Source organism: Xylaria bambusicola, assembly GCF_022495145.1.
Source record: "Xylaria bambusicola strain CBS 139988 unplaced genomic scaffold F5B22scaffold_79, whole genome shotgun sequence".
NCBI classification, from domain to species: Eukaryota; Fungi; Ascomycota; class Sordariomycetes; order Xylariales; family Xylariaceae; genus Xylaria; species Xylaria bambusicola.
Window position 1 is genome coordinate 21,601 of NW_025953632.1, and position 13,740 is coordinate 35,340.

The 13,740-nt window shown below is 49.4% G+C and overlaps 4 protein-coding genes across 4 annotated transcripts; 1 reads left to right on the top strand and 3 right to left on the bottom strand.

Moving 5' to 3' along the window:
• Positions 1-3,976: 3,976 nt before the first annotated feature.
• F5B22DRAFT_536764 (mitochondrial phosphate carrier protein) lies at positions 3,977-6,226 on the bottom strand. The gene is made up of 5 exons (XM_047972794.1): positions 6,112-6,226; positions 5,684-5,983; positions 5,406-5,588; positions 4,734-5,339; positions 3,977-4,639 (listed from the first exon to the last, which is right to left on the bottom strand). The coding sequence occupies exons 2-5, from the start codon at positions 5,960-5,962 to the stop codon at positions 4,571-4,573; spliced, it is 1,137 nt and encodes a 378-aa protein (XP_047825342.1). The 5' UTR covers positions 5,963-5,983; positions 6,112-6,226; the 3' UTR covers positions 3,977-4,570.
• An 825-nt stretch (positions 6,227-7,051) lies between these two features.
• Positions 7,052-8,819, top strand: F5B22DRAFT_628902 (uncharacterized protein). The gene is made up of 2 exons (XM_047976450.1): positions 7,052-7,754; positions 7,896-8,819. Exons 1-2 carry the CDS (start codon positions 7,665-7,667, stop codon positions 8,319-8,321), a joined length of 516 nt encoding a protein of 171 aa, XP_047825343.1. The 5' UTR covers positions 7,052-7,664; the 3' UTR covers positions 8,322-8,819.
• Positions 8,748-10,624, bottom strand: F5B22DRAFT_537032 (uncharacterized protein). Its single transcript, XM_047972796.1, has 3 exons — positions 10,374-10,624; positions 10,048-10,117; positions 8,748-9,643 (listed from the first exon to the last, which is right to left on the bottom strand). Exons 2-3 carry the CDS (start codon positions 10,099-10,101, stop codon positions 9,104-9,106), a joined length of 594 nt encoding a protein of 197 aa, XP_047825344.1. The 5' UTR covers positions 10,102-10,117; positions 10,374-10,624; the 3' UTR covers positions 8,748-9,103.
• A 921-nt stretch (positions 10,625-11,545) lies between these two features.
• On the bottom strand, positions 11,546-13,382 carry F5B22DRAFT_536953 (NAD(P)-binding protein). The gene is made up of 3 exons (XM_047972795.1): positions 12,877-13,382; positions 12,485-12,785; positions 11,546-12,407 (listed from the first exon to the last, which is right to left on the bottom strand). Exons 1-3 carry the CDS (start codon positions 13,079-13,081, stop codon positions 11,783-11,785), a joined length of 1,131 nt encoding a protein of 376 aa, XP_047825345.1. The 5' UTR covers positions 13,082-13,382; the 3' UTR covers positions 11,546-11,782.
• Positions 13,383-13,740: the final 358 nt, after the last annotated feature.

Consider the following 13,740-nt stretch of genomic DNA (forward strand, 5'->3'; position numbering starts at 1 on the left):
GCGCCTACCTATCTTGCCTTGCCTTGTCTATTTCTTGTATCTTAGGTACCTACATAGGTACCTACCTGAGTTAGCTATTGTACTCGCTACCTACCTTACAGGAGGTGCGGTGCCTATGTACCGTATAGGTATATGCGCCTGTACGGCAAGGAGCCTGCCAGTTGGCTTCCATGCATTGAGGCGGCTACAGGCGTCGATGCGCAGGGTGGTGCCTGGACATGCCTAGCATACCTACACCTACCTACCTAGGTAGCAGACCTGGAGTCAACTTCATGTACCCGTACATACTTACACACTAAAGCAGGTAAAAGATGGGGTAGACGGAACCGACAAGGCCATTGGCCGCTTCTCCTGACAAGATTCCAACAAGTGCTACTTAGAGCAGGCAGGCTCTTGCTAGCTCACATATCCCAGCGACTAGGCGCATTAGGTAGTGGCTAGTGCGCCACAAATCGCTGCCTCAAGTGTCTCACTTACTGTCGATGTTAGGAGGTTCTCAACAGTCAGTATTGTTCTTGTTCTCGCCGACCGAAGCACCACTCACATAGTACTGCTACTGCTACTACTATATGTACTATCTTGTTGGAGAGTTGAACGAATACAACTAGGCGCTGGCTTGCGTTACTCTCGGATGTGTCCATGTAACAGCACTGGCCTCTTTCATTTCCCCTGCGCCTCCGAACCTTGGCCGTTGGCTTGTCATCTTGGCCTTCATCAACAGCCAAGGTAGAGAGTCATTTAACCTTTAAGCGTAAGTATAAGTATAACTCCTTCTGGATTGCACTACTTCTTAACAATTAGGTTGTTTCTTGGCCACGGTGTTTTCTCCTCTCTGATCTACACTAGCAGTTAATGGTTAACATAATGGAGGATGCCTACTTCTTCTAGAGACACTAATATGCAGACGGCTTCCCAGGTCTATGGCACCCGGTGTGACTTACAAGCATGCCTGTTTGCCATCTGAGGGGCAGATTGCCTAAAAACGGAAGTCTTGTCCGCTAAACGACGATGCTGACCTCTTCGTACGAAATAAGGTGCGAGGCCATACATCCCCCTGTTCGCCCCCAACCCTTCCCGGCTTTCTCCAGAGTCCCTACGCAGCACTCGATCATCGAAAGCTTCTAAACCGCAAACTCGTGCAGTTAACAAGCTAAAGTCATCAAGGCATAGCCGGGTAATGAATTCCTGCTCGGGACTCTGCCATCCGAGGTGTAACTACGGTAGTACATGTATCCACACCTATTCAACGTAGTGGGTTGACAGCGGCGGGATGCCACTGGGATGACGAGTAATGCCCACCTGCTTCCGGCGGTACCATATCAACGGTCTACTATTATTGCACCAGTATGTCTATTGGAGGACATGGTGTCGGTGGTGTTCTTCGTCTGACCGCCAGGCTCCGGTCCTGATCCACTTGCCATGCTTTGATCACCCGGTCAGATCTCCATACAGTCCAGTAGCTGACTACACCACTAGCAATCCAACGGAACGACTAGTCCCAACACTACGGATACCGACCTCTACCAGAACATTGCCATTTACGGTTCGTCCTGCGGCTACACGCTGGCATATGCGCGTCGCCATTATCGTGTCGTGAGGCTCGGCATCGCTCACCGGCATTACAGGTACGATACCGAAACCCTTCCAAAACACCGCCAGAGCACTATTAACAACTCCGACTACACCTCATTACCAGTAATCTATGTAGAATACGCGAATCTATATAAGTGAAAACTACACATTTACACAGTCGTTTCTGCCAAGTGTATTTCGAACATCAAGGGTGAAAGCGAAGGGCTTCATGGTATTACGTAACCAACAGGCTAACAACGTCAGACGGGAAACGTGTGACCGTGAAGAAACGTCAATCAGTTTTCTTGAATTGATGGCTAATTATCTGCAGATCACATCTCCAACGCCTCTACACTAATGCCTCAGACCAAATGTCTACAGTAACATGCTGTATCGTATTGAAATACATAGTGTGCGACATTTCCGACTCCAAATCTGTTGCATCCGTGACATTATCGATCCGCCTAGGAATATCCTTGCACACCCCCAGGTTGATCCGTGCAGGCCCTCGAACAGTAACCGCATTGACTAACTGGCATTACTATGTATGGGACATACCGTTACTAGCCACCAGTCCTCGGTTTATTATACCTATTTCTTTCAGCATACCTACCATACCTATGCACAAGTGTCCCCGGCTCGGTAGGTAATGGAGGACTCAAGGAGGAAAGTCGCCCATCCACAGGAGGAGGGGCTGCCCCCGCCTCCACACAAACGCCGGGGGCTCCCTTGTCTCCTAGGCAGAGGGAGTCAAAGGTCCCCAACAGCTGCTCACACATGGGGTGCGGAGTTTGCCATGTATGCATTAACCATCTCTAGATATTAGGGTTTAGATAGATTTCGCTGTTTATTGTAATCTACAGCCTGGTCAGTTGGAGAGTAGTCATGTCTATGGTATCCTTCTACTACCTACCTGCCTGGCGAGCCTGGTATTGCCCAACCTACCTACATCACTTACCCATGGGGCGCAGATAAGTAAAACCCAATTAGTCGCATGATTCGGCGACGCCCGTGTGCGCAGGATGTCTCTCCCCCTTCCAATGCATACATCCATAAGAGATGATAGGGTGATAGTAGTGATCGCCTCCGCTGTCACGACGGCTGGAATGCAGTAAGACGGCACACAGCTCTCACTCATGTTTTTCAGCCCTGCAGTGCAGCCTCGACGACAAGAGGGCCTCAGCTAATGGTGTGGTACAATGCCTACATCATGACACTTAGAATAAACCTACCTATTACAGACTTGATACACTATACGCATGCTGTGCCTAGTAAGTGAGCACGAACATGAAGTTAGATACCGGTAGGTATCTTAGGTAGCAGTACCATATGTAGGCACGTTAGCTCAACGAAACCTTGCCCACATCCATTTCAGCTCGCTCGTCTGCTTACCACGGGAACCTCACAAAGGCGGGGGGGGAAATGTGGCGTCGACGGAACAACCCAAAGTAACCCCCAACTTCCCCCTCCCCGCAAAGAAAGCCAAAGAAGCTCCCAAGAATCTTACTACGTACTTGTAGAAATAAATCAAGCAATAGCCAAGATGGCCCAGACGAGCAATTGCCGCGCGAGTCAATTTACACGGGACAGGACAGGAGGACTAGCGGAGCCGAGAAAGCGCCGTCTTGCATTTGCAGCCCGGACATACCAGTACACATCACACCGGTACCTACTCCCCATGGAGGTAGGACGTAGTGTGGCGTGGCGTGGTGTGGTGTGCTACTGTAGGCAACGAGAAAACCAAGCAACCATTAACATCCCAGCCAAGACCATTCTGACCACATGGCTGATGTGCCATGACGAAATATAGGGATCTGGAGGGGGGTTACACTGGGCAACTGTATGTACCTACGGTGACCTACCAGCGTGGAAAGGAAGCTTGCTTGGCCGTCAGCGGCCAATGAGCGAGATGGTGCTACATATGCGTACGAGCGGCGATAGCAGTGCTACGTACGATGTTGTAGAAGAGCATTTTTTGCCCTTGGCTTACCTGTGCGCCTGAGATGAGCTTGGATAATGTACCTACCAAATCATCGATGAAGACGAGTACCGCAATAAGAATCATCGATTCCTTGGCTTACCTTTGATTGATTGTCGTTTGCGAGACACGGAGAAGGACATACACGCAAACAAACACTCTACCTACTTGTTATCTTCCTCAGTCCCGGGCAAAGAACAGAGACACAGAGCAAAATAGAGATGGGGGGGAGCTCACATTCAGCCCCCAAACCTCTATCCAATAGCACATTCTGACAGGTTCGCTACGTTGTTGCTACTGCTGTGATAAACTAGGCTCCTAACACGGGAATTTCCGTCTTCTCATCCTGCTTCCTTCCAGCCAACCACCCGCCTGTAGGAGCTGCATATTGCACCGTTTTGTATCACACCAAGTTGATGTCTAGCAATTGGGACTGCCCCATCGTAATTCTTAACTCGCTGAAACACGTGACCTAGGTATACGTAGAGAAGGTTTTGAGGGTGGTAGGAAATTGATAGTAATAGGTAAGTAGGAGCTTCATCGTCTTTTCTTCAATCTAGTGGAAGTTCATGAGAAAGAAAATCTGTACGAGGAGGCTCAATCTAATAATGAGAAACACGGTCATTTATGTCATCTGAATGACATACGCAATAGAGAGATTTTGTATTATACACCAGTAGGGACGTGCTTACAATACCTTTAAGGACATTCCATCCCAGCAACCGAAACATACAAAACTCATGACCAATAGACTCGACTTGTCACAAACTAGAGTAGGGAGGTAGATGTTGAAGTTCGGTTCGTATTCGCACGACAACAACAACTCACATAATCCAGACAGAAAAGGGATAAGGAAGCATTCCTAGATATACAAAAGGAGGATAGGGAAACCTAGCCGGAGCAGACTCACTCTTCCAGCTCAGGGGAGGCCAACGCTTACTTCCATTGAGCGGCAACGGACAACACAACTAAACCACTCCATACGTCGTATAAGCCCCCTCGAATTAACTATCTCTATGTTCACTTCTGTTGCTCAGGCGGCGCCGCTCCACCCGTAGTCGGGAAGCCCATAAAGATTTTAAACGAGTCCTAGATATCTCTGTGTCAGTAAATCTTTCCACGCCACGCACACACACATAAACAAAAAATAGAGAAGGAGAAGAAGAATTCAGGCATTACTTACGTAGATCATCCACTGCAAGCCGGTCAATGTACCAATCATGACAATTCTCACAGGCAATCCGTTCCAGAGCCCCATGAACCCGGTATCGCGATAATTCCGGGCCACGGCGGCACCAAAGGCTTCGCCGGGCTGGCGGTTTGCGTTCAACTTGCTGACGAGCACATCTGCCGGATGCGAGACGACGGCGCACAGGATACCGGCGATATAGCCGCCAACGAAGGATACAGCGGTCTGGGTGCCCTTTCCGTAGTCGCTCTTCTTACCGGGCATGCGGTCGTATATCATCTCGACGATGGTTTCGAAGGAAGCGAATTTCATCATTGTATACGGAATTTGTCGTCCCCAGAGGGGATAAAGGCCTTTATACAGACCGCCGATACCTTCTGACGCGCTTATCTTGCGCAGGCCATCCACCATCCCAGTGTATGGCGACGGGATCGAGGTTTGCATGCGGACCTTGACAGCTTCAAAGGGGCACAGCGCAATATCGGCCAAGAACTCAGCCGAGGCAGAAGCTGATAGATAGAGAAGCGTTTTATACTTGTAAGCGTTCTCCGGGCCTGCAAGGTCTGAATATGTTTTCTTGAAGTACTCGTACCAGCCGTACTGTAGAACACATTAGCTATGCCAGTTTCTTCATAGTTTTGTGTAAGATTTTGGAGGTGATCTCACTTTGAACGCTCCTTGTGCCGAGTAACCGGCGAGCGTAGGCCCCCAGCCAGTGAATATGCCCCTAAGGCCTTCCGATCGGTAGATTAGGCCCCATGCCTGGAAATTACCCTTGTACAGCTTCGCATCGACCTGGCGACGGCATTTGACAAGATCAAGAGGGGTAACGGCAGTATGTGTGAGGCCCTGAGAGGGCAAGGTCGATTAGCAACAACTAGGAAAGTTTGAAGGATTTATATAGTCCGTCTTTTAGCTGAGTCGACCACGGATAAGCTACTTACACAAGCAAGGAGACCGCCGAATGTAGCAGCGGCATAGAAACCGGGCGAGTATAGCTCGATTTGGCCCTTCTTAGCCTTGTCGAACTCCTTCTGGGCCTCGGTGCTCAGCTTCTTCTTCGAGTCGTCGACGACGGAGAAAGCGGCGCTGTAGAGCTCAGAGCGGGCCTGACGGGATGTCGCTTTGCTTGGCGATGGAACTTCGCCGTGGCTGGGGAGAGCAAGCGGTCCGGACCCGAAAGTCTGCTGAAGCGCATGCAGTGTTGGGAAAAGGGGGGCCATCTTGCCAACCACTTCGTCTGTCTAGCCAGATGTGTTAGCATGTTCGCATATGTGTGAGCCGCAATATCTCATTTCCCGATGGATATCATCATTCAATTGACCCGTCGTAAATAAGACGGAGATAAGGAATTGAGTGAGGTTTTGCGTACCAAGGTGTTGTACGATTATCGTGACGACGGACTTCTTCCGATATCAATCCACGTCTGAGGACTTGAAGCCCGAGTAGGATGAACAGATGAGTGTATTGATTATGGCAAAGAAAAAGGTCGAGAGTCAGAAGAGTAAAAAGAAGAGAGGTAAAATATCTAGATTACTGGTTACTTGGGTAGATAAACGGGTCATGCTGTCCAGACCAGGGATTATCTATCGGTAAAAGAAACCTTTGACTGCTGTTCTGCTGCTACCCTACCAGATCGGGGTGTTTCGGTTGGCTAGTGACGAGTCGGGGGGAGTAGCTAGGCAAATGCGTAGTAGCAGTGCCTCCATCCAGCGATGCTCCCGGATTTACCGGCTCCTGCATCTCGAAGAATGAGGTACCGTTTCTGTACAGTGACTCAACTAGCAAAAGAGGTCCTAATCACCTCCTTTTCGTTACAAGATTGGGAGGCTTCTAAACAGTTCGTTTCATTCGTTATTTTTATATTAGAGATCTTATTAGCTATGGCCAACCTCGAGCTTAACGGGTGTTCGAGCATGGCATTTCTTACATAAAAAGCTTCATTATCACGACCTGGACATGGGACATGAGGGCTTACACTCGGTACTTCGTAGGTAGGTAGGTAGGTAAGTAAATACAAGAGTGACGTTGGTGGGGCAGCTACAGATGGAGCTTGTCAGCGGGAAGAGCTTGCTAGCACATAACAGACACATACCTACCTACTTAAGCTACCCTAAAGTAATATATCCATATCCATGTACAGGCATGTAGTGTATGTAGTAGCTTCAGTTCCCCAGTGACTCCACCGCCCTCCACTGCGTCTCAGAGGCCTGGGAATGGCTACTTCGCATTTCTCATCTTCTGATTGGGCCATGGACTTCTTACATAGTTCCATAAATATGACAGGATTTCAGAAGTCTTGCATCATATGGTCGAGATATATAATCCACAGGTGCAATCGTCCCTGGATTAGACTGCGTTATTTTACACATTTGAAAATCTATGTCTACGAGTTATATTCTAGCGTCACGGGGATTGATTACGATACATTTCGATACTCTTGTCTCTCTGATTATGTACAGCCAACTCATGATGCTTATGTACTACTATGTATGCCCAGGTGTAGGTACACTATTGTACCGAGTAACTGCACAAGGTACCCCCGCTTTGAGCCGCCGGTGGCTTCATGCGGCAAGAAAGTTCACTCGCCCCACCTCCATCAAGATATCTTTCATTCCACCTCGCAGGAACCAGACAAGTCAGCCTCAACAGGCCACCAAACCACAGAAATCCACAGGACGACTCTATAGATCCACTGCAGAGAGCCATTGGTCGAAAACATAGGGGGGAAAGGAAGTTGTGAATAGGAAAACAAGCTCCTACTGCCACTCCATCTAGCGCCAGTTTTGATAAGACACTTGGATCTAGGCTAGGTATCAGTTCGAGCCCGTTTGTACGACTGAGACTGAACTATTCCGACCAACGCCCGACCAAGCCATACCAAGCCAAGCTCGTCCGACATTGACGCCGGAGAATAACACAGCCATGGCCCACGCAATGCAGAAACCACACATTGGACCCTCATCGCTACAGAGCGAGCCCTTTATTTCGAAATGGTCATCGCGCTATCGTGGGGTAAGCAAACCCTCGTCTCCATTGTCTTTCACAACTCTCAAGCGCCTCCTACCTTGCCTATCTATTTATGGCAATTCCCTTCGAGACTAGTTCCCATAGCGCGAGCCAACAGAGCTAACAGTACATGTATGTAATCGCCAGGCCACGGTCCAAGACCTCGAACCCCCAGCCGCACTCTCCCTAAATCCCAACGACCCCATCTCCCTAGCCCTCGTCTCGGCCTTCGAGCGCGAATACACGCATCTCACCATCGTCGACTCGGAGACGCGCGGTCTGCTGGGGTACATCTCGATCCCGTCGTTGCAAGCACAGCTCGATTCGGGCGCCGTCAAGCCTGGAGACCCATTGTCGCGCGCAATGGTGCGCTTCCAGCGCAAGGGAAGACGGTACACTGTCATCACACTCGAGACCCCGCTGGAGCAGCTTGAAGCCTTCTTCGAGGGCGTCGGAGACTCACAGGACCAGAAGCAGGAGTTTGCTGTCGTCACGGATGAGGATAGGAGATTTGTCCTCGGCGTCGCGACGAAGTCGGATCTTGAGGAGTTTGTGAAGAGAAGACCTGCGTAATCCGGGATGGATTTGTGCGGGGGGTTCCGTCTGTTTCCGCCATTGATACCTGAGTGTGTTATTGCACCCATTTTGCGATAATCGGTGAGTAGAGGGTGAAATTGCGTATTTACCCAGGGAGGTAGGTAGGTTCTGACTTGGCCGCTCTCAGCATCAAACAAACAAGAAAGCGGGCACAGAACCTAGTGATAATTGTCTTCAACTACAAGAATGGCGTTTATTGGAAGGGACCTTGAAGGCTGCTGCTTTTACAAATAGAGCATATGAAAAGGATCTGCTGGTTGGGCTTGGGCGTATATTAATGAATGTGCATTTTAGCTAGCTAGAGCTGGGGTTTCAACATTCCCACTATGGAGACTAATGAATTCACGCCAAAAGGATAGAACACGGGGTTAAATCACAAGAACAACTAGTCTTCAATACTAGGAAAGACGATGATATGTGTTGTCGTGCTTGATTTGGATACTATAACCGATTCGTATTGAGAAATAACCATATCTAAATTACACAAATCGTTTATTTCATTTCTGCGCTATATCATCTGATGATGCCCCTTTTTGTATTATATACCATCTGGACCGCCTCATCCTATCAGCCTGTCTATCTATCTGCCCTTCTCTCTGTCTCTCCAGAGCGTATATATACCTGCTTTATTACGCGTCGACCAACTCCACCCGTTTACACGTTGATATGTGTCCCATCAATTCGATCCTCCAGCTCTCTCCTTTCTACCTCTCTCCTCTCATGTTTCTTTCTATACATACTCTCACCTTCCCCTTTACCTACTCCGAAACAAAATCATATATCATCTTAAAGTTCACAAACGTATCCTCCTTGGCAACCACCACGTTCCTCACATACCGTCTCTCGCCTCCCACATCCTGAAACCCCCAAACTTGCGTCGCGAACCAGCCGGCATCGGCAACTACATGGCTCAACACAAGTTTCCCTTCTTCTCCGTCAGTTTCCAGCCAATCCTCCGCGAGAAAGTCATTCTCAACCCATTTCTCCTTGCGCGCTTCTCCCTCGGGACTGATGAGCGCTTTTAGCTCGGAGAGAGTGATATACTTCGATCGTCCGTGCACGCGTCCGAAGAGGAAATCTTTGTGCTCGCGCGAGTTCCAGTCTAGTCGGCGCAGCTCTTTAGTGGATGTTACACCTGAGGCTGATTGATCGATATCGATGGTCGTTGTGCTGGTCTCTGGATCAGGATATTGTTTTACGACTATTGTCACTGTTGCTGCGCTGATGCCTTTGCGGAGTAGCCAGCCTACGCCTTGGAGGGACAGGGCTGGGTCTGTTGGGTCTGAGAGGGTTTTGTTCTGTTAATAGTGGAGTTAGCTTTGGAGTTTGCGTTGATTGAACTTCGATCCGTCAAAGGGAAGGGGGGACGACAAGAGAGAGCTAATTGGTTAATTCGGGGTATAGATAGGTAGGTACGAGAGCCGAAGGAGTTGTCTGTAAAAGCGTAATCGCTTTCGCAATGGAATGCGGCAGCGGAGGGTTGTGTGTGTGTCGGACACAAAGGGGGGAAATGGCGCGGACAAAGCATGTTCATGGAGCGATATCGATGTGCGCGATGTGTTGGGCTCACTGAGAAGATGGACACATAGGCATATAAATAAATGGATAAGCTAAGAAATTATATCGCGAACCCAGTCTTTGCACGAAAAGCAAGCTCGGGTAGTAATAGAGACGGCACTTCACACGGCCGGAACAAACTCACCAAAACCCATGTGCCATTTAAGTTGGTGACAGTCTTCGAAGCCGGGGCCGCCATTGCGTTGATTTTCTCTCTGCCCTACTGTCAATAGATAGACTAATGGTAAACGAGAGCTGAGGTCTGAGATCTGAGACAAGTCGAGTCCCGGACCGATATTTCTCGCACGTGTATGAAAAAAACCACACGTGCTTTTCGACAAGAGGGAATGTACTTGAGGCGGGGTGGGTGCCGGGAAAGAAGATGACCTACTCCTAATCAATGTAGGCGGGCAATGTATATAGACCAGAGCGAAAATACAGACAGAGAGACAGATAGGCGGACGGACAGACAGACAGACAGACAGACAGACCTGCTATATACAGTCCTCTTAAACTGGCGGACCAAATAAGAAACAGATAGTACCTAGGCAGGTAGTCTGAGGGCAGAGCAGCCAATTGATCACAAGCTAAAACAACGAGTGTTAGATAAGTCGAACTGTAGCTACCTTCTCTTCTCGCTTGGGTAGGGTGAGTTAGCTTAGGTAAACGGCCGAGGTCTATCCTGTCTGTCTCGTGAAGATCAGATCAGGCACCAGTACCATACAGCCCTGTGCTGTGCGTCACCGTCACAAGCAAGCAAGAAGCTGGGCCCATTGCGGGGTTGAGCTGACCTAAGTACCTAAGTATCTAAGTACCTAAGGGAAAGAGTACGGAGTACCTATCTATGATGAAATCATAATGTAGGTACCCACTACCGCCCGGTAGCCTATATCCGCTACCTAGGTTAAAAATCGACTCTTCCGAGCTGGACATTATCAGCCAACTGTTCTATATATAGGTAGGCGTGAAGGTACTGTACAGTACCTACTGTATGTCCTGCAGTTATGGGCAGGCAGAGGCAGGTGTCGATTGTGCAGCCGAGGAATCTACTATGCGCCTCCCCCACCTGGGTGAATTATGATATGACTAAGCAGTTCAAGATGTGAGGGAATTGTAAAGTGAGCAATACCTACCTTCCTTCAATCACTTTGAGAATGATATGCTGCGTAACGCCAAATCAAGAGTACACGATACGGGACCGGGCTACTGGAGTTTCAATCACGGCTAGCAGAGCGTAAACGAGGAGTTTTGGTATTAGTTAAGATTGGCTGGAACAAAACCTCATGGGACCAGGCCATTAAGGTGGGTGTAGGTAGGTAGGTAGGTAGGTAGTTAGAATGAGGGCATACACGGATTATGCCAAGCAAGAAAAAAGAATACCATTCAGTTCTAAGAACTGTGCTCATCAAACCCCAGGCAAAATGTGGGGGAAAAAAGCAAATCCGATAGACTCCCTTATGTCCAGTGTAGACACTTGCGTTAGACCGCCCCCTGGTAAACGCCTGCTAGACTAGGCCTGCGACGAAAAGAGCATGCATGTGTGTAAGTGTAGAGGCGTGATCTGTTGGGGAGGATGGGATCGGAAAACAAAAAGAAAGGATATCCTATTCATACACTGTCGCCATTTTCTGCACAAACCCCTGTCCATTTAAAACAGGGCATGACAAGGGAAGATGTAAACCATGAAAAAGAGTAAGGAGCCGCCAAAGTCTATCCGATATGGAAACGTAGGCCGTCCAGTCGTCGAGTCGTTTGTTGAATATACTTCGTCGCAGCCCCGGAGGGCGTGTCTAGATCCTCTCATCAGGAGTACCTGAAGTCGCGGTGTAAGAGCAGAACTGTCGTTGTCGTCAACATAACTCTGCAACCCTGTGTCCAGTTTACGGCCACCATTTCATCCTCTTGTAACTGTCAATGACTTCCAGTACAAGATCCTTGGTGAGAACAGGCTTCTGGTACTGGAACCCGACAACTGTCTCGAGTCGACTACCATCCATACTGAGATCCGTGTCCTTCAGGAGCTCCTTTTCCATAAAGGGAGTTAACGGGCCCGGTCTCGTGATTCCGGCTTCGGCAAGAAGATCTGCCCAAGGACCAAGCACATCGTCGTTGATATCGTCCACCACGCTGTCCATGTTCAGACGCGCAAAGTTACTCAAAAGTTGGCCTTGGAATTCTCCCTTGATACCAAATATCTCATCCACAATGCCGGCTACTTTGCCCTGCGTCGTGACCCCTTTGTCAACCACGTTGAAGATCGGGATATTGCCCATCGTTTTGGCGTCCCAGTTGGGTTTACCAGAGTCGTACCATGAAACCACAGACCACAGCGCTCGCGTGACATCGTCGATATGGACCGTGTTGGTACGCAAATCTTTTGTCCACAAGTATTTCATCTCTTCTTCGAGGGCCTGATATACGCGGGCTAAGCAGAGGGCGGTCGCAACCCATTGCGACGCATAGGGGCCGTATACGTGGGGTAATCGTACAATAACAAGATTCAGCCTGTATCATCAAGCCATCAGTCCGTCTGTCAGTGCACTCTTACCTAGCATTATCGTTCTCCAAAAATTAGTACTTACCCCTCAATCTTAGCCAATTCTTGCTCAGCTTGAGCTTTGTAGGTAGCGATCTTGCTCCACGGCTTAAGCTTATCGCCTTCTTTGCTGGGTGACGAATTTGGCTTGTAAACCATGCCCGTACTTAACTCTACGAAGCACTTTACGCCTCGTTTCGCCGCCTCTTTGCCAACTGCTAGCGCCAAGCCCAAGGACCGGACTTTATAGACCTCATCCTCTTGAGAATACCTCGTCTCGCCGCCACAGTTGAAAACGTAATCCCATTGCTTTCCGTCGGGTCTGTCGAATATGCGGGCGAGGGCTTCTGCACAATAGCCAAGAACATCAGTTAGTAAGTAACTCTCTGTACCTACAGGTGGCCTACCAGAGGAGCTAGGTTTTTATGGGCAACTTACGTTCTCTGCTGGCATCAGCTTGCACGAAATTTGCCGCTGAGCACGCCGTCTCAAATTCGGGGGCTAACCATGCTAGCTGAGGGAGCACTTTGTCAACCAGTCGCAACTCAGACGCTAGGTTGTTGTCATGAACATGTTTAGCCAGGAACCGCCCAATGTAACCCAGACCGCCGATTATTAGAACGGACGGCTTTTCGGAAGCCATAGTGGAAGCGATAAATAATGCGAAACAGTGCCGTTGAGCTGCAGCGAAGTGATGACTTCAGATTGCTGATAAGCTATGCGCGGCGCAATATGGGGCCCGGGAGTGGGAGCGAGAGGGGCTGGAGTTGTGCCAAGTGAAGTTCAAGCGAGTCGAGCGACAACAGTCGCAGAACTACGACAGCACGCGCAGTTGGCGTAGTATGTAGGGGAGCAGCGAAGACAGATACGGCGAGTGTCGCAGCTCACAGTCGACACAGAATGTTGTAATAATTTATTTGATACCTTTGCAAGAAGAAAGCGTTGGCGATACGAGGTTAATATTGGCTCATTTCGCCGTCTTTTGGGGCGCGGAAGGAATGCTACGTTAGGTAAGCCAAGCGAGGAAGCGCGGGCAGCCTGGGGATAGTGCTGGAAGAGTGGATGTCCTTCAAAGAAGCAGGTAGCAAGGAACCGGGGCTCAGAAGCAGTGGTGGATGGCAGTCGGCGGTTAGCTATCTGTCTGGCTGTGTAGCAGTGATATAAGTAAGACAGGCTGACGGCGAGGCAAGAAGGCGGCGCGGGAAGGATCGCTGGGCTGGTCTGCCTGCAACTCGGCGGGTGAGAATAATTTCAATGTGAGATTACCTCGGATGTACTGTCGAGGCGTTTGTGCGAATGGGA

Excerpts from the sequence above, each read along its gene's own strand:
- F5B22DRAFT_536764 (XM_047972794.1), bottom strand. The coding sequence starts at position 5,962 with ATGGCCCCCCTTTTCCCAACACTGCATGCGCTTCAGCAGACTTTCGGG. Across the intron at positions 5,589-5,683 it reads TCGGCGGTCTCCTTGCTTGT|GGCCTCACACATACTGCCGT; the intron begins GTAAGTAGCTTA and ends TTGCCCTCTCAG. Across the intron at positions 5,340-5,405 it reads CGGCACAAGGAGCGTTCAAA|TACGGCTGGTACGAGTACTT; the intron begins GTGAGATCACCT and ends TGTGTTCTACAG.
- F5B22DRAFT_536953 (XM_047972795.1), bottom strand. The coding sequence starts at position 13,081 with ATGGCTTCCGAAAAGCCGTCCGTTCTAATAATCGGCGGTCTGGGTTAC. Across the intron at positions 12,786-12,876 it reads AGCTGATGCCAGCAGAGAAC|AAGCCCTCGCCCGCATATTC; the intron begins GTAAGTTGCCCA and ends GCTATTGTGCAG. Across the intron at positions 12,408-12,484 it reads GAATTGGCTAAGATTGAGGG|GCTGAATCTTGTTATTGTAC; the intron begins GTAAGTACTAAT and ends TTGATGATACAG.
- F5B22DRAFT_628902 (XM_047976450.1), top strand. The coding sequence starts at position 7,665 with ATGGCCCACGCAATGCAGAAACCACACATTGGACCCTCATCGCTACAG. Across the intron at positions 7,755-7,895 it reads GGTCATCGCGCTATCGTGGG|GCCACGGTCCAAGACCTCGA; the intron begins GTAAGCAAACCC and ends TGTAATCGCCAG.
- F5B22DRAFT_537032 (XM_047972796.1), bottom strand. The coding sequence starts at position 10,101 with ATGGCGGCCCCGGCTTCGAAGACTGTCACCAACTTAAATGGCACATGG. Across the intron at positions 9,644-10,047 it reads TAAATGGCACATGGGTTTTG|AACAAAACCCTCTCAGACCC; the intron begins GTGAGTTTGTTC and ends CACTATTAACAG.